Raw genomic sequence first — 17,814 nt, 5'->3', positions numbered from 1 at the left:
CAAAGAGAAAATCTGCATGCCCTACCCAAACTCTAGGAGTCATTAGCCCCATCACCTGGGAAGCAGGATATGATAATAGGATTAAACCACAGATACCAAGGCCTAGACAAACACTCAGAAACAGCCTCAAGGTTCATGCCATAGGAGCAGGAAACTATTCCAAACAAGGCTAGAGGGGGTATAAAAACCTACTGCCTATGTGCTCAACTCCTCTTTCCTCTCCTCTGCTCTTTCTTGCAAAGACCATCTTTCTGTTTCTTCAATAAACTGTAACCTTCTTCCCAAAGCAGTCTCCATGTTGCCTATTTATTCCCAGCTTGGATGAACCAGGATGAAGACTTACTTCTGACAGGACTAACTAGGAGATGGTGTAGTTGGGTAGCAAGGAGGGATGCAAAGTTCCTGCCAATTCGCCGCTGCAGACAACTTGCCATGTGCAAAGTTTGCCGGTTGGGTGTTTTGGCACGCTCAGCAGCAATTCCTATTGGCTTTCGAAAGCCAAGAGTGGGAGTAGCACACCTCATGCAAAAGTTAAAAAAAAAAAAAACATCAAAAAAGCTGCCGGAACGCTGTTCTGAGCATTCTATGAGAAAAAAAAAGCCCTGTAGATTAGTCTTCAAATATCGAAAAGGAGGACATGTAGGAGGACACTTTTCGAGGGAGGACAGAACTCACAAAAGGAGGACTGTCCTCCCTAAAGGGGGACGGTTGGTCACCTTAAGATATCCAGGCCAAGTCATAGAACATTTATTTAGTTAAAAGACAGTTTTTTCACAGTTGCAAATACTCAATATCAGTTCCCATGATTAAAAATAACAAATAATTGTAAGATTCCTCACAATCTTAAACTTTCTTGATTTAACCTTTTCTCGTCGCAAGAGTTTGTTTGTAAAAAGGAACATTTATCTGTCTATCCATCCATCCTCTCTTGTCCGCTTGCTCCTAAAATTATGCATTTTGGCTCAATGAAAGCGCCTTTCCACCCTGCTTCTTGCTGACTATGCAAATTGCATCTAAACAGACACCAAAGAATTTGCATTTATACAAATCCTACAGAACTCATTTCGGAGATGTCTTCTAAAATTGTGGAAAAAGCCATTTCTGTTTAGCTCAAAGTGAACGTGAGTGCGAAACAGAGGCAGCATCCAAGTTCATGACAGCTGATTTCCTCAAATATTCTCCTAAATCTACAGAGAGGGAAATAATTCCTGTTGAGCATGGAAACTGGTAAGTATTGACTTGATCCACTTGACATGTGTATTAATTTGCTTAGCAACAGTGGCACAGAAGCTTGTAAAATAAGGCGCAAGACAGTTAATAGCCGCCTTGCTTGTCAATGGAAACTCTGGTCCCATCTGAGGTTGTGTTGAGGAGTAGCTGTACATTGCCTCCCTCAAAAGTAGGCATCAGAAATAGAACCTCCAGATCAGGAAATGTATTATCATATTGCCAAATTCAAGGTTAATTTCAGAGAATCTAAAACACAGGAAAGTCTAGATTTCAAATCCTGCTAATTGAGAAGTTTCAATCAATTTGTTGTGGTTAGGTTTCCTAAAATAATTATTACATTTGGATGAGTGCATCTTAGCTGACTAAAGGGAGAGATGGGGACAAAGCCCTTTGCTTCAGGACTGAAATACACAGGTCTCCAGCTAGTTTTACCTAAATAAATACAATGTTTTATTCAGTTCAATGAATTATAAGGATCAGTTTTACCCTAAGATAAACCAGCTTTGCTCTCTGGCTTAAGCTCCAGACAAACCAGGAAACTGTTTATTTAGATTTCCTTTTATTCTGTGTATTGACTGGGAGCATAGTTATTTCTGATCCCAATTGATTCCTATAAACTCTTTATTTAAGGGGGGGGATGGGGATTCTGCTACCTTTTTAGATCAGTTGTAGCCAACATTGGGATAGAATAGATCTAAAGATTTGGTGGCTAGCCCTTCCGTTGTAGTAGATCTTGAAAAGACTTTCTATGGATTACCACACCCAGTCTGCAGAAATAATCTGTCCCTATTTTTTAAGCAAAACAAAACACTAAATAAATGTCATATGATAGATAGATAGATAGATAGATAGATAGATAGATAGATAGATAGATAGATAGAAGTAGGTAGGTAGATAGGTAGGTAGGTAGGTAGAGAGAGAGAAAAAGCACAAAACGCTCATGTAAAACCTACGTTTGGAACAGTAACTCAATATGCATAAAAGATCAAAGAACTTTCCCCATAGGACACAAAATGTTTGTTTGAGCTTAGAAGATGCTCCGGTTTTGTGGCTGCATTTTTTTCTAAAAGATTAAACAGAGCCTCCAATAACATCTGGCTGAAAGTTCCCCTCAGGTTGTTTCTCACTTCTGCAGGATAGTTTTTTTCTGTGAGTGTGGGGGTGTCTTCAGGGTATGACCCCAAAAGTCAGGTTTGTAGCTCTGACTTTTTTTTTTTTAATGTGCATTGTGCTTGGTTCCAAAGGCAGAATAAAAGAAGCTGCTTCATTATTTCAAGTTGAATGAGACTGGAATTGACCCACCTAGCAGCAAAATATACAGAGAAGCATTTGGTGAAAGGAAACACTTCTGTGAGTGCTTCTCATTTACTAAACCAAGACCAAATCAGTTACAGTATGGCTTAGCCTTGGTTGAACATCAGTCCCTCCACTGTATTTATAACACCAGTTATTGGAAGGTTTCTATGGCCTCTGAATTGGATATATCTCAATCAATCAATTAATCACTCCCTTTGGAGCACAAAACCTCCACCCAAGCTTGGCCTGTTGACCCTGGACTTGATGGCACGTTGGATCCATGAATGAAAGAACAAACCATGTAGCCTTACTCTACTTCTTTTTATTCTCACAACCAACATATAAGGTTGAGTTAACTCCTGGAAGAGAGATCCATCTTTGAATCCTATAGAACAGGGATGTCCAGCCTTGGCAATTTGAAGGCTTGTGGAAATCAGCTCCCAGAATTCCCCAGCCAGAAGGGAGAATTCAAGTCCACACGTTTTCAAGTTGCCAAGGTTGGACACCTCTGGTGTTGAGTCTTTTCTTTATCCAGCATCCCTTATGTGATTCCTTCCTTTCCTGCTCACAAATCTTGTCTTCTTCAGTCCCCGCAGACTACAGCAAACGTGTTTATCAAGGTGTGCGTGTCAAACACACAGTGAAGGACCTGCTGGCTGAAAAGCGCTCAAGGCAGACAAGCAGTTTGCGACGGAATGTAAGTCACCGTCTCTTACCTTCCTTCTCCAAAACCTGACTCTGAAGCAGCAACCTTTAACCATGGCTAAAAATGGAGTTGCTTGGGCAGGAAAACTTAATATCTGCTATACGTATTTTACATTTAATATCTAGGGCAATTTTTGAGAAAAAGATCATATTACAAATGTGGACCAGTTGTGGAATGGCTATAGTAGCATTTTGTAGGGGCTATGCTGGCTGAACAATATGCAACTTTTTAGAGGTTGTCCTTGACTTACAACCTTTATGGAGCCTCTCCATCATAGTCATAAGTCACAATGGTCGTAAAATGGGTCAGTCACATAACACATGATTTTATAATATTTCTTATGGCACTCATAAACATCATGGTCATTTAATGAACCCATGGTTTGTGGTGCAGTTTTGTTGAAAACCAGAAATGGGTGGCGCAGCAGTTAGAGTGCAGTACTGCAGGCCACTTTAGCTGACTGTGTTCAGCAGGTCAGCGGTTCAAATCTCACCGGCTCAAGGTTGACTCAGCCTTCCATCCTTCCGGGGTAGGTAAAATGAGGACCCAGATTGTTGGGGGCAATGTAAATATATATATATATATATATATATATATATATATATATATATATATATATATATATACACATTGCTTACTGGTGTACACCGCTTAGAGAGTGCTTGCATTTAAAGCGGTATATAAGTCTCATAAATAAATAAATAAATAAATTCTGTCATAAAACACTGTGGCTGCAAGATGCTGCAAACATCTGTAAATGCAGCCAGGTTGCCACAGGGCTGTTGGCCATCTGAGCTTTGATTCTAGGTCATGCGTAGCTCCCCGATAGGTCCATTGGAATTTGATCGGTCACTAAACAACCTGTCATAAGTTGAGCTCTACCCTGGTGTGATAGTGGATATGCAATCTTTGTGATCACTTTTCACTTTGATTGGATGGACTCCCCCCTCCCCCACCCCAACCCCAAAATAAGAGAGTTGCTTCCTTATTTGCCCAGAGAGCCTTCTGCCCAAGTTGGTTGCTCTTTCCATGCACATATCAATGCAATTGTTGGACAAGAGATACAATAAACTGTTGAGCAAACAACAGGTGAACCAACACAGCCGAGATGAGGCAGAAGGAAATGTTTCATCCCTCTGAACTTATCTTTGGAGAAGAACACACCCTCCATTTTAACAAAGCAAAATTCCCCTTGGAACAGGTGCTCTCAGGCCTGGATAGGAAACTATTAGGGTGTGTGCCTGTTGTTTGTTAGCAAAATGCAACACTATTTGGGCTTGTAAAAGTCTGGCCTTTTATCTTCCAAATAATCCTACCCTTTTATATCTCTAAACTGGATTTCCGTAATTACCAGATGGCAAAATAATTCTGTGAGATCTTTCTGATGATCAAGTCCATTTATCACGAATGAAGGTGAATATATGTGTCCCAGGGTCATATATGGTCTGCAGGATCCAATCTAAGATGATTAAAAGCCTGGAGACAAAAACGTATGAAGAACAGCTGCAGGAATTAGGTATTGTTGAGTCCTTGAGTCAACAGCGAATGAATAGAGCACATTCTGTAATTCCAACAGCCCTTTTATTCCAATAGTTCTCTCTCCGTCACAGCTCTGAGGCTCGCAGGCCTCTCTGACTCCTTTAATAGAATCCCCGGGCAAAAAGGTAATATTCTGGTGCACTTCCGCGCCTTGCGCATGCGCGCGAAGCCGGCGCCACTTAGTCTGGTCCCGGGCAGCTTGCAACTGCCCGGGACCGTTGCAACGTCCCAAGCCTGCCTTTGCAGGCTCAGGACACAACACCCCTTCCCCCCCGGATGAGACATTAACTATATAGGTAGTTATACGCAACCTCAACACGAGCGTGGTGTGCCAACCCAAGAACCTGCACATCTGTTGCAGCTGTTCACTAGCCACACCACAAATGGTACTGGGTTATTGTTTTGGAATTAATTGCCCAATACTCACACTCCCAGTTTTCCAACAACAGCAGACACCCTCTCACTTTCCTTGCTTTGACAGCAGGGTTACAAAGTCCTCAAGATACTTGGGAGATCTTTTTACTCTCTGTGATCTCCTCAGATTCTGAGAACCCCCTACTTCCTCTTGTGCAGAGGATGGAGTGGAGTTGCCCCCTCTTTCAAACCCTGGTGGTCCTCGTGAACTGTGTCCTGTTGCCTGGTCTGCTTGCTTGCCCACCGGGCTCATCAGACCAGGACTTTGCTCCCCACTGAACCTGGTTCACCTGCCTAACTGTAGGTTCTCGGGCCCCTCTATATGCCTGCCAATGTTTGGCATTTCTGTAGAACTCTCCAAGTCCACAATGGACCTATCAAGGGAACGCATCCCTTCATTCCCAAGCCCCGTAACGGGATTGTCTGGGGTTTCTGCAGTGCCCCAATATTCAGTTGCCCCCCATTCTATGCCGGAGGTGCCAGAATCAGGATTTGCCTCTCTGACTACCTCCCTGTGTGAAGACTTCCTTTTGGAAGCAGTAGCAGTACTGGGCCAGCTTGACTGTTTGTGTGCCAGTTCTCTTGCAATGTTTGGGTTATTTGAATGCTCCCGGTTATTCTCCCTGACTGGAGTGCTGAATGGTAGTTGTGAATGATGAGTATGCCCCCTGGGTGACTCCTTGGCTGGAGTAGGCACTGGTGCCTGTATTATTTCTTGTTCCCCTGAATTCCTGTTTGGAACACTTGCGGAACCCTGGAACCGGCCTTCTTCAGCCTCTCCGTTTGGCCCCAGCTGCTGCCAACACCCTTCCCTTTGCCCATAGTGGTCCCCCTCCCCCCCTGGAGAAAACCCAGGAGTTGCAGAGGGTAAGTCCAGTCTCGTACGCAGCTGATCGATATGCCGCCGAAGGACACGACCGTCGTCCAAGGAGACCTCGTAGGACAATGGACCAGTGACCTTGCATACTACAGCAGGAACCCACAAGTGACCGGGCCCATAGTTCCGGGTCCATACTGGGGCACCCACTTGCAGACACCGTGGTGCCCTGGGTTGGGTGACCTTAGGAGGCAGTCTGTCCGGGTGCAACCTGTCAAGTTTGGTGATCAGTTTGCACCCCCAACGGAGTTCAGCTGGGCTCTTCCCAATGGAAGTTGAAGGTGTGGTGTGGTAAGCAAGAAGAAAGTCTGCCAACCTGTGGTGCCAGTCCCCGTAGGTCAGTTTCTTTAAAGCATCCTTGGTGATGAGGACATCCACTCAGCCATACCGTTGGTGGAAGAGTGGAATGGTGCAGATGTGGCATGATGAATCATGTTGGCCTGCAAGAAAGCCTGAAACTCGAAAGAAGTGAATTGAGGACCATTGTCAGACACCAGGACATCTGGGAGCCCATGTGCAGCAAAAATCCCTCTCAGTACTTGAATGGTCTTGGCAGCAGTGGTGAAAGAGACAGGTACAACCTCAAGCCACTTTGAATAGCTGTCAACAAGGACCAAGAAGAATTGACCCTGAAAGGACCCAGCGTAATCTACGTGCACCCTAGACCAAGGTGACTGTGTTTCCTCCCATCTATGTACAGGAGCCTGAGGCATTTCAGGGCGTGAGCACTGACACAAGTGGCATCCATTTCCCTGTCTAACCCTGGCCACCATAAATGGCTACGCGCAAGCGCCTTCATCCTGACAATGCCAGGATGACCCTCATGAAGGGAAGCCAAGACCCTAGGTCTCATTGAGGTAGGAATAACAACTCTGCTGCCCCACAACAGACAACCCTGAAAAGTGGATAACTCATGCTTCTTGAGCCAGAAACTCTGAAACTCAGTACCTGGACAACTCTCAGGCCATCCAGACAAAACCCAGGACAATACACGAGTGAGTGTGAGATCCGTGGCTGATTCAGCAGCCACATCCCTGGCATTTAAGGGAGACTCAGGCAATGCCTGAATGGAAAGAATGTTGATGGCAGGGGCAGGGTCAGCCTCTATTTGTAAAGGTAGTCTACTAAGGCCATCAGCGTGGCCCATTTCCTTGCCAGGTTTGTGAACCAATGAAAAGTCATAGGCTGACAGAAAGATGGACCATCTCAGCATTCTAGGGGAAATGATATGGGGAGTTTGTTTGTTGGTAGTAAACAACCCCAACAGAGGCTTATGGTCAGTATAGACCGTGAAGTGTCTGCCATATAGAAAATCATGGAATTTTTTAATTCCAGCAACAATGACCAAGGCTTCTCTGTCTATTTGAGCGTAGTTTCGCTCAGCAGAGGACAAAGTTCTGGAGTAATATGCAACAGGAACCTGAGTTCCATCAGTTCTTAAATGGCTAAGTACATCTCCCACCCCATAAGGGGAAGCATCACAAGCGATGCACACAGGAAGAGTTTCATTAAAATGTGCAAGCACATCATTTAATGTAAGTAAGGCCTTGACCTCATTGAAGCTTTCTTCATGTGCTTGTGACCACTGCCACACTGCCTGTTTGTCTAAGAGTCTATGAAGTGGCTCTGCTACATTAGCTTTGTTAGGTATGAATGCATTGTAAAAATTCAAGAGGCCCAGAAAAGCTTGTAACTCAGCTTTAGACTTAGGCCTAGGAGCTTGCAGTATAGCCTTTAATTTAGACTCAGCAGGGTGAATACCCCTGGCATCTATTCTGAATCCCAGGAAATCTGTAGAAGACACTCCAATTTTGCATTTGTCTTTTTTAAGTCTGAGACCTGTTTTCCTGAAACGCAGCAGAACAGCCCTCAATCTCTCAGCTAAATTTTGAGTGGATTCTCCTGCTATTAGGACATCATCAAAATAGGGGCAAACCCCTGGTATACCTCTCAGGGTGTTTTCCATTACACTTTGGAAAATTCCAGGAGCTACATTTACTCCAAATTGTAGTCTTTTGACCTTGAATGCCCCCCTATGGGTTACAATAGTCTGTGCTTCAGCAGCAGCTTCATCAACAGGTAACTGTTGATAAGCCTGTGCTAAATCCAGCTTTGTAGAAACACCCCCCCCCCCTTTTGAGGGAGGCCAAAATGTGGCTGACTACAGGTACAGGATAGGCATGCTGTTGCAATGCCTTATTTAGTGTGCATTTGTAATCTGCACAGATGCGAATGTCCCCATTAGCCTTGAGAGGCGTGACTATGGGAGTTTTCCATGGACTTGAGTCAACAGGTTCTAAAACACCTTGCTGAATCAATTTGTCCAATTCAGCATCAATTTTCCCTTTCAAAGCAAAGGGTACTCTCCTTGCTTTCACCCTAATGGGAGTGACAGTGGGGTCCAGTTTCAAGGAAACTGGGGGGCCTTTGTATGCTCCCAGCTGGGGGCTGAAGACATCTGCAAATTCTTTGCAGACTTCTTGTAGACCTAATGTTTGCAAATTGTGTAGCCCTGTAACTTGTATTCCCAGGGCCTCAAACCAATCGAGTCCAATGAGACTCGTTCGTTCACCCCCAACTACCAATACATCTAATGGACCTTCAAAATCCTTGTATTGTACTTTAAGGGTGGCCTCCCCCTTAACACACACCTTGGAATTTTGGAAGTCTGTTAAGACTTGGCCTGGAACCCACTGCTAGAGCAAATGTTTCTGAAAGTGTGAATAGAAATGATTGAAAGGGCAGACCCAGTGTCCAGTTCCATAACCAATGGAACTCCTTGCAACTTCACCTTAAGTGACAGTTTCTTTTTAAGGGGCCTGTGTGTGCCTGTCCTATAAATGCTTCTACGTGATGCACAGAAACCCACCCTGTTTTGGCTAGGGACCCTGGTAACTTTCAGGCGCAATTCTTCTCGGGATTGTACCTTCTGATGGCCCAGACACACAGCTGCTATGTGGCCTTGCTTTCCACATGTTCTACAGATTGCAGAACGGAACCTGCAGTCGGTCCTCTTGTAGCGACCTCCACACCCGAAGCACTTGGGTACAGCTGAAGACTTTTCTTTGCCTTCCTTCTGCTTCCTTTCTTTGGCTGGGTAGAAATGATCCACCTCATCTTCAGGATCTTCTTCCGAGCTCTCCTGGACTCCCTCATAGTGCATGGAGACGGCTTCTGGGTTGTTCCTGATAGGCCTCACGTTCTTGACTGCTCCACCTGCTGCCTCTTCTGCAGTGACCTCTCTCAAGGCATCTTGGAATGAAATGTCCTCCTTTGCAAAGAGTCTCTGTTGCAAGTCTCTGTTCCTAAGCCCACATACAAACCGGTCTCTCAACCTTTCTTCTAAATCTTTAAACTCACAAGGCTTAGCTGCTCTTCTCAAGGCTGCAATGTATTCTTTAGCTGATTCACCAGCTCTTTGATCCCTCTGTTCAAAAGTGTGTCTCCACGCAATAACAGACAACTTGGGCTGAAAATGTTCCTTCAATAACTTTTTAAAATCTGTGTAAGTGACAGATTCAAGAGGAGCAGGGGCTGCCAAATTTTCTGCAATTTCAAATGCATCTTGACCACAGACACACAGCAAAGTAGCGGCCTTCAAGCCATCTTCTCTTACTTGATTTACTCTAAAGTAATTTTCTACTCTGGCAACATAAGACCCCCATCTTTCTGGGTGAGTGACATCGAATTCAGACAGTCTCCCTATTTCGCCATTCTTGCTTCTATGCTAGGAAGGGGTCTATCAGCCAGCTTACCTCCAGCGACGCTGTACTAGCAGGCCAGGTGCTGAGTTTAACGCCGTCTTCCTCTCTCCAGGACTCCTGGGGTAAGCTTACAATTCTTCTTTTTTGTTTTTGTAAGCCATCCCACCTTCGTCGCCAGTGTTGAGTCCTCGAGTCAATGGCGAATGAATAGAGCACATTCTGTAATTCCAACAGCCCTTTTATTTCAGTAATTCTCTCTCCATCACAGCTCTGAGGCTCGCAGGCCTCTCTGACTCCTTTAATAGAATCCCCGGGCAAAAAAGTAACATTCTGGCGCGCTTCTGCGCCTCGCGCATGTGCGCAAAGCCGGCGCCACTCAGTCTGGTCCCGGGCAGCTTGCAACTGCCCGGGACCATTGCAACGTCCCGAGCCTGCCTTTGCAGGCTCAGGACACAACAGGTATGGCCAGTCTCCAGAAGGCCTAGGGGTGACATGATAGCAGTATTCCAGTATTTGAGGGGCTGCCCCAAAGAAGAGGAGGTCAACTTATTTTCCAAAGCACCAGAAGGCAAAACAAAAAACAATGGATGGAAACTATTCAAGGAGAGAAGCAACCTGGAATTAAGGAGAAACTTTCTAACAGTGAGGACAATTAATCAGTGGAACTTAGCTTGCCTTCAGAAGTTTTGGATGCTTCATCACTGGAGGTTTTTAAGAAGAGAATGGACAGCCACTTGTCTGAAATGGTACAGAGTCTCCTGTTTGAGCAGGGGATTGGACTAGAAGACCTCCAAGGTCCCTTTCAGCTCTATTATGATTGATTGGAGATACTCTTCTGGTGGACCAAGCTCTTTGGAGCAGGCTAGCCTTGGGCAGCTGACTGGCCAGATGGACAGTTTTGTGAGCAAGACCTTCCTTCTTTGTAGTCCACTTAGTCTTGAGCAATTTCTTCTTACAGTGCTATCTCATCCTCATAGCATGCTGAATGGGTGAATTCTGGGAACTGAAGTTCATCCATCTTAAAGTTCCTGAGGTTGAGAAACATTACCAAAAAAAAAAAAAAAAAAAAAACCTTGTACAAATTGCTTCCAATCCATCTGTCCTAGTTCCACCAAGGTGGTGTTGGTGGTGGCATCTGAAGTTCTCCACCTGCTCCCCACCTTTGGATGTTTAGATTTGCTTTCTGTTTTTACATCTTGCTGGTAACAGCCATGAGTTCTAATGAGCTAATTTCCATGGACTCGCTGGTGTCCAGGTGAAAGCTGGGTGTTGGTCACCAAAAGGTAATCTTGACACTGGCAAATTTTAATTCAAATCCAGACCTCTAAATTTGGTTGCTTGCTAGGGCAGGAAACTCCTATTTACAGTATGCAAACTGAAGGAGGTTGCATTTTGCTTTGCCTGGCTGAAAACTAAGGATAGCATTTGCTATTCAGGGCAATTGGGTTGTACTTAATTGACGAACTGAAAAACTAGAATGAAGAATGTCCTTGAATTACTTCTGAAAGGAGATCAGTGCCATCTTTTTTATCATTCTTTCTGCAGATCTAGGCCAAAAATTAGCTTGCTTTAGCTTCTTTTTCTTGGAATACGTAGAGGGTTGAACATTGAATCTAGGTCTCAACACAGTAGCTAAATCTACTGTAAAGTAACCCTTTTTTTAGATACATATACAAAATACAGAATAACAGAGTTGGAAAGAAACTTGGAGGTCTTCAATCCCCTCCTTAGGCAGGAAACCCTATGCCATTTCAGACACATGGCTGTCCAATCTCTTCTTAAAAACCTCCAGTGGTGGAGCACCCACAACTTCTGGAGGGAAGCTGTTCCACTGGTTAATTGTCCTCACTGTTAGGCAGTTTCCCCTTAATTCTAGGTTGGTTCCCTCCTTTATGAGTTTCCATTCATTACTTGTTATCCTGTTCTCTAACCCTAATCCTAACATCCTCTCTGTATAAAACTCAGCTTCTGGGATTTTATCTTGGTATAACATAGCTTGGTTTTTTTTTTCAGTGACATTCTGAGCTCTGGGGTTACCAAGGCAGGTTTGACCAGAACACACAAGTGGGTAGAGCTGAGAAAGCCAATAAATAGGATTTCATTTCAATTCAGTTCAATTACTTGCATGCTGCTAATAGGATTATTCCTCGCCCAGCTTCTTTATTTCACATGAAAAAGTGTAAAGTATTAGCAAATATTTTATAGGCTGAATCTGAAACTACTGTGAGTAACCTAGTGGGATGCCTCGGCCAAATTTTCCTCCTGCAGCATCATCACCACCCAACATAAAAACCAGTTGTTGTGATGCACGTGAAAAATGAGTAGGATTCAATTGTGTATGTGTGAAACTGCCATCTTTGACCCCGTCTCCCCCAGAGATGCTCCTTGCCACAACTCTGGGTTGAAGCATGAATTTGCAAGTCAGAAACCTCAAGTTCAGTCTATATCTAGAAAGGATCCCACACTTTTGATTCGTTGGGTCTAAGATGGCATCTTACAACACCCAAGTTCAGGTAGCACGCTAAGCTACAATGTCCTTTGTTCAAGGGTGGCTTAACGTGTCATGTGACTCTAGCTATTCTGCTTGCAAAGCACTCTTTGAGTCTTAGCTGCTAAGCAAACTCAACCCAAATTCCAGTGTTCACCTACTATACCTTTTCAAGATGTTGTGCTTGTCTTTCAGGGAAGTGTTGTGAGCTCTCAACCATCGTTTGTTCCACTGTCCAGTAAGTATTATCATTTTAATTTTATAAGTACACTGCATTCCCAATCCCTCCTATTAAAAACAAAAGTCTTCCATGACGTGGAACGCCTGATCCAACTCATGTTAAGCAAGACATTCCCTCTTCATTTTCACACACAAGCAGAAACATGCCTCCTCTTATGAAAACATGCATCCACCATTCAAAACCCAAGACAAATCCTTATTGCCCTAGGAACATTAAACAAATCATCTTCATGAATTGATTAATTAAGTAGACGCTTTTGACAAGTGATGGGATTCAAATATGTGAACAACCGGTTCTCTGTGCGGATGCTGCTTCCAGAAGTCCATTCTGGGCCTGGGCAACAAAAAATTAGCTACCAGTTCTACTGAACTGGTGCAAACCGGCTGAATCCCACCACTGCTCTTAACCAACCACCAGAAGCTTCTTTAATTTGAAGATAGCTCTAAAGTTATGACACTTTAATATTCTCTGTATATTCCTGTTTCTCCTTCCCACTCAACCACACCCTGATCATCCATTTCTACATGGCCCAAAGGTTCTCCCACAGCATCCAGTTATTATGGAGTTCGAAGATCCTTGGTGACAGATATGGACTTACACAACAACAAAGATATCTCCAGCGAAGTCTACACTTCCTCCTTGCTACCCAAGTCATTGGCTTATGAATCACCAGCAACTCAAGGATATTCTTTGTCTCTGGATGCTCACTTAATTGATCAGTATGTGGACCACCGGGCTGGATCTATCCCCTCTGGAGCTTCTGCTGTCCTTGGCAACTCAACATCATCTTTTCCAAGTGATTCAGCTCATTATTTTAGTGTGAGTAGAGGACAACTGGGTTAAATGGAGAAGGACCTAGGTTAGTTTTTGTTTTTGAGTGCACAGCATAGTCCATCCTTCTATTCCTACCAAAACTGGAGTTCAAATATTTTAAAAAAAATCCATGGCAGTGTTGAGAACCTGATGGTTCTCCAAAGATTGTTACTCTACAATATCCATTATCTTCGACCACAGAGAGGGGGGTTGGGGCAGATGGACAATTCCTATGAACATTGAAAGTAATTGGACTCTATGAAATTTCCCCACATCTTCCTTAAAGGCAGTGGTGGGATTCAAATATGTGAACAACCGGTTCTCTGCGTGGATGCTGCTTCCGGAAGTCCATTCTGGGCCTGAGCAACAAAAAATTAGCTACCGGTTCTGCCAAAGTGGTGCAAACTGGCTGAATCCCACCACTGCTTATAGGGTATAAGTAATTTTGCTTCCCATGCTGGCCCCAGAGATCTTCTGGAGATCCCATAACCACATGACAGAATGCCTTGAAGTTGTTGGGTTGTGCTGAATGTTGTACAGTACATTGTGGGTGGATTCTCAAGTTGTGCGAACTCATAGCATGCTTTCATTTTGCTTTGAATTTAGTGAGGCAACCAGTCTAATCATCTTCTCGTCTCAGTCTGTGGGCCTCCCCCTGTTGCTGAAACGAAGCTCCCCACTCCGTTCTATGGCTGGCAGAAAAAAACCATGGCTTGATGTTTGCTCTTCACTTGTCTGTGGAGATTCTCAGTCAGCCAGGTCACAGCTGTCTCAAAGGTGCTTTTTTCAAAAGGCAACTGGACTGGGTCTGGGTTTTTTTCCTTGAGGAAGGAGAAGACATTTCGCTTCTCATCCAAGAAGCTTCATCAGTTCTGGCACGATGATGGGGGCTGGGGAAGGATTTGTTCTGACTAATCTCAGGGAGAGTACTAACGACCAGATGACTGCAAAGAAATATGGTCCTTCCAACTCTCCCCATTCTGTCAGAACTGATCCTTCCAGAGCCCCCGCCATCCTGCCAGAACAGAACTTCTTTCTCAAGGAAAAAAACAGCAATCCAGTTGGCTTTTGAAAAAAATGGTCTTCACTTATTCCTGTCCTGCCTTTATTGCCCATTTCCAGTTGTTGCACCTCAACTTCCCTCCAAGATGATGGTGAACAAAGATGACCCAATTTTACACATCTCGAGGCTTCCCTTGTTGGTGTCAGGGAAGGGGGAAGGCCAGCTAACAATGACTCAAGAGGCTGTTTCCCTCCTAGGTGGAAGATGGCTCTCCTCTGTGTTGTGGAACTCGGCAGGAAAAAGATGCTTCTAGGGAACATCTGGGCTGTGGTTAGGAGCAAGGGGGAAAGCCCCATTGTTGTGCAAAAAGTATACAATTCCATCCTAGAGGGCAGGCAGTTCACAAACTCAGCTGCCAGCTATCCAATGCTAAACCAGACCTTGAGTTGTGGCCCCATCCATTGAAAAGGATGAGGTTGTTGGACAGCAGAGCAAAGAGAAGGTTGTGTATGGTGAATGTGGGCCAGACACATCTGAGGAAAGTCCAGAACCTGTTCTGTGTGGTTCAGGCTGAAAAAAAAAGCAGTTATTGATCCAATACTCTATGGAGTGGATAGCAACAACATTGCCTGTGCTTTTCAAAGCACGTTATTTTTATCGACCAGTTGATTAGAAGCTCCTGTTTTGAACAACTATGATGCTTTCAAAGGTGGTTGAACTTGAGGTGTTAAAGTTTGCTCCCAGGGCCACATTCTGGGCTTGCAAAAGTGCAGTGCAGAGTTTCACACACACTTCCACCTGTGGTTCATCTCTTGACATTTCAAAGGTTTTCCATAAAAAAAAAAAACATCTTGGTGGGCTCTTTATATAGACAAGCTAAAAGTCTTTTGAAGACCATGCTTCATCTCTGTGGTCTCTGCTGATAATTCTGCAGGGAAGGGTATTCTCCTTTAACACTTCTGGATCTTTAAATGCATCCCTTTTTCTTCCTCCAACAGAGAGACTCCTGGGAACAATCTGTGCCGGACAACTTTGGTCAGTTGGAAGCATGTCCAGAATCTCTCCAAGTAGCTTCAGCTTCCAACTGCCTTTCAGGTCATGAGCCAGGAACCACTTCCCACTGTAGAAACCCCAACTGGAATTTACCTCTCTCTGGAATTCAGTCTTATTCCTTCCACCCTCTCGAAGATGTCCATTACCCAGCTGTTTTCTCTGCCTCTTCAAACTCGCCCTTCTCCTCCTTCATGGCTGCTGCAGCCAATGATCTCCCTGGGCTCAAAATGCTTCCGGGATCTTCTGAGGAGTCTTCAGATACAGCTGCTCTCCAAGATAGCAGTTCTTTCTGGCCCAAGGAAGACCCAAGTCCTCTCTGGGGGTCCTATGAGGATCAAAGGACTTACTGAGCAGAAAGGACAGCCAGCCAAGACTTTGTGTGTCTTTTATTTAAGCCACTGCTACAAATGCTGGAAGGTGATTGATCACTACATTGGTTCAAAGCCAGATCTCATGTAGTTGAGACTTTCTTGCAATCACATCCATATCATCCCAACACTAACAATCAAAAGTATGTTTTGGCAAGGTTGAGTTGTGTATGGGCAATCGTGGCTCATGGAAACCCTATTCTTAGCTTGCAGAAGATGTTGATGGATCAAGGGGGAGGCCTCAGGAAGGAGCTGTGCCCAATTAGCATAGACAGTGCAGAGCGAACGGGCCAAAAAGTTGGGTTTGCACATTCTGTTTAGCTACTCTCTGGTTTGTTGCAGCATCTTGAGAAACTTACCTACTGTACTTTGTAAATATATTTCACAGAGACGCCATTCTCTGATCATTCTCTATGTGATCTGCCATTGCCTATATCAGGGGTCTTAACCTCGGCAGCTTTAAGACTCTATAGTGGCCCTTAAAGATGGAGCCACATCAAGAAAGCAAGCAAGTCGCCTTTAAATCTGGCTTGAATCCAGCTTCCCCATCGCAAAAGGTGATCACATGACCCTGGGATGCTGCAACTCTAATAAATGTGAGCCAGTTGCCAAGCATTTGAATTTTGATCCAATGACTGTGGGGATGCTGCAACAGTCATAAGTGTGGGAAAAGGTCATAAGTCATTGTTTTTTTAGTGCCGTTGTAACTTTGAACACTAAATGAATTGTTATAAGTCGAGGACTACCTATACACTATAAAGCCCCCTATAAAGATTCTGTAAAATAGAGGCCCACCACTATCTTTTCATGGATATTTGAGCAGCCTACAGCAGCCATTTTCCAAAACTAGGGGATGAAGGGCATCTTCACAACACAACAAGCAGAGCAACATATACAGACAGAAAGTGCGATGTGGCCACAAGATGGAGCTGCCCATACAAACATCCCACATGCAAGTTGCCTTCAGCAATGCACCACAACCAGCAGCGTCATCTGTTCCCTCCTGGCAAAACACGAACCATTTCCTCCTTGTACTCATTGAATCTCAACTCTTCCCTCAGACCAAACTCATGACTCTCTAGACTGGCTCTTAGGCAATTATGGATTTATGCTACTCTTGTTCCCAGCCCAAATCTTAATCCCATTTATTGACACATAGCAAGACAAGAAACAATGGATGGAAACTCATCAAGAAGAGAAGCAACCTTGAACTAAGGAGAAATTTCCTGACAGTGAGGACACTCAATCAGTGGAACGACTTGCCTTTAGAAGTTGTGGATGCTCCAACACTGGAGGCTTTCAAGAAGAGACTGAACAGCCATTTGTGTGGAATGTATAGGGTCTCCTGCTCTAGGGTTGGACTAGAAGACCTCCTAGATCCCTTCCAACTCTATGATTCTATGATCCTATTCTGGCCAAACACACCCTAACATACTATATGCTGAAAAGGCAGCCACCTTCAGTAAATTGTTTCTCAAAGACACAGTGGAACCTGGATCCTTCTTGCCACATTGTGTTTTGGTTTTGCTTACTGGGTTATGTGAACTTTCCTTACCAAACCATGGTTAGTATAATGGTTGAACCTGAAATATTATCCCCTTATAAAGATGCCAGCCTAGGAACACGAAGGACAGAATCAATGCTGTGCTCTGATTAAATTTCTCTCTGCAGTACCGTAAAGAGAGCACTTTCCCCCTGTTTCCCTTAACTAAAAGCTTTTTTAAAAAAATCAAACTAGCACAAAGTTGTAATCTGCTCAAATGCTTTCTTCCTTATCCTGATGCCCTATAAATGTGAGGGATATTAACTCCTAAATTCCCAGCTAATGCAAGCAAAAACTGGAAGGTTTCTTAATGCCCAAAGCTGGCTTGAAACCAATCCTTCCTTCAGCCTTGAAATAATGGTTAATTGCTGAATCCATCGGGGTTTGATCTAAGGATCACCACCAGGTTGAGGGCAAAAGACTCCTTTGGACTCATTCATTCAGTTTCCCTTCCGTGTGGTCCATGCTGGCCTGGTACTTTCTTTCCCAAGAGAGTAGACCCATTATCACTTTGGTGTCTAGGAAAGATGTTATGGCAC

The 17,814-nt window shown here is 44.2% G+C and overlaps 2 protein-coding genes across 6 annotated transcripts in view; one reads left to right on the top strand and one right to left on the bottom strand.

The window, feature by feature from the left end:
- Positions 1-17,814, bottom strand: part of LOC120311279 (histone H4 transcription factor) — a 40,896-nt gene that overhangs the window by 15,642 nt on the left and 7,440 nt on the right. The window lies entirely within an intron of this gene.
- CUNH11orf53 (chromosome unknown C11orf53 homolog) lies at positions 1,152-16,376 on the top strand. The gene is made up of 5 exons (XM_039350604.1): positions 1,152-1,227; positions 3,114-3,223; positions 12,450-12,492; positions 13,031-13,314; positions 15,310-16,376. Exons 1-5 carry the CDS (start codon positions 1,218-1,220, stop codon positions 15,712-15,714), a joined length of 852 nt encoding a protein of 283 aa, XP_039206538.1. The 5' UTR covers positions 1,152-1,217; the 3' UTR covers positions 15,715-16,376.

Source organism: Crotalus tigris, unplaced genomic scaffold (assembly GCF_016545835.1).
Source record: "Crotalus tigris isolate CLP2741 ecotype Arizona unplaced genomic scaffold, ASM1654583v1 scf7180000018340.3345759, whole genome shotgun sequence".
NCBI lineage: Eukaryota > Metazoa > Chordata > Lepidosauria > Squamata > Viperidae > Crotalus > Crotalus tigris.
Note: the sequence above shows the minus strand (reverse complement) of the source record. Positions and strands in the feature narration are given on the sequence as shown.

What these genes read in the sequence shown, in the direction of transcription:
- CUNH11orf53 (XM_039350604.1), top strand. An exon ending in CAAGCAGTTTGCGACGGAAT is followed by an intron (nt 3,224 to 12,449) that starts GTAAGTCACCGT and finishes CTTGTCTTTCAG; the next exon opens with GGAAGTGTTGTGAGCTCTCA. An exon ending in ATTCAGCTCATTATTTTAGT is followed by an intron (nt 13,315 to 15,309) that starts GTGAGTAGAGGA and finishes TTCCTCCAACAG; the next exon opens with AGAGACTCCTGGGAACAATC.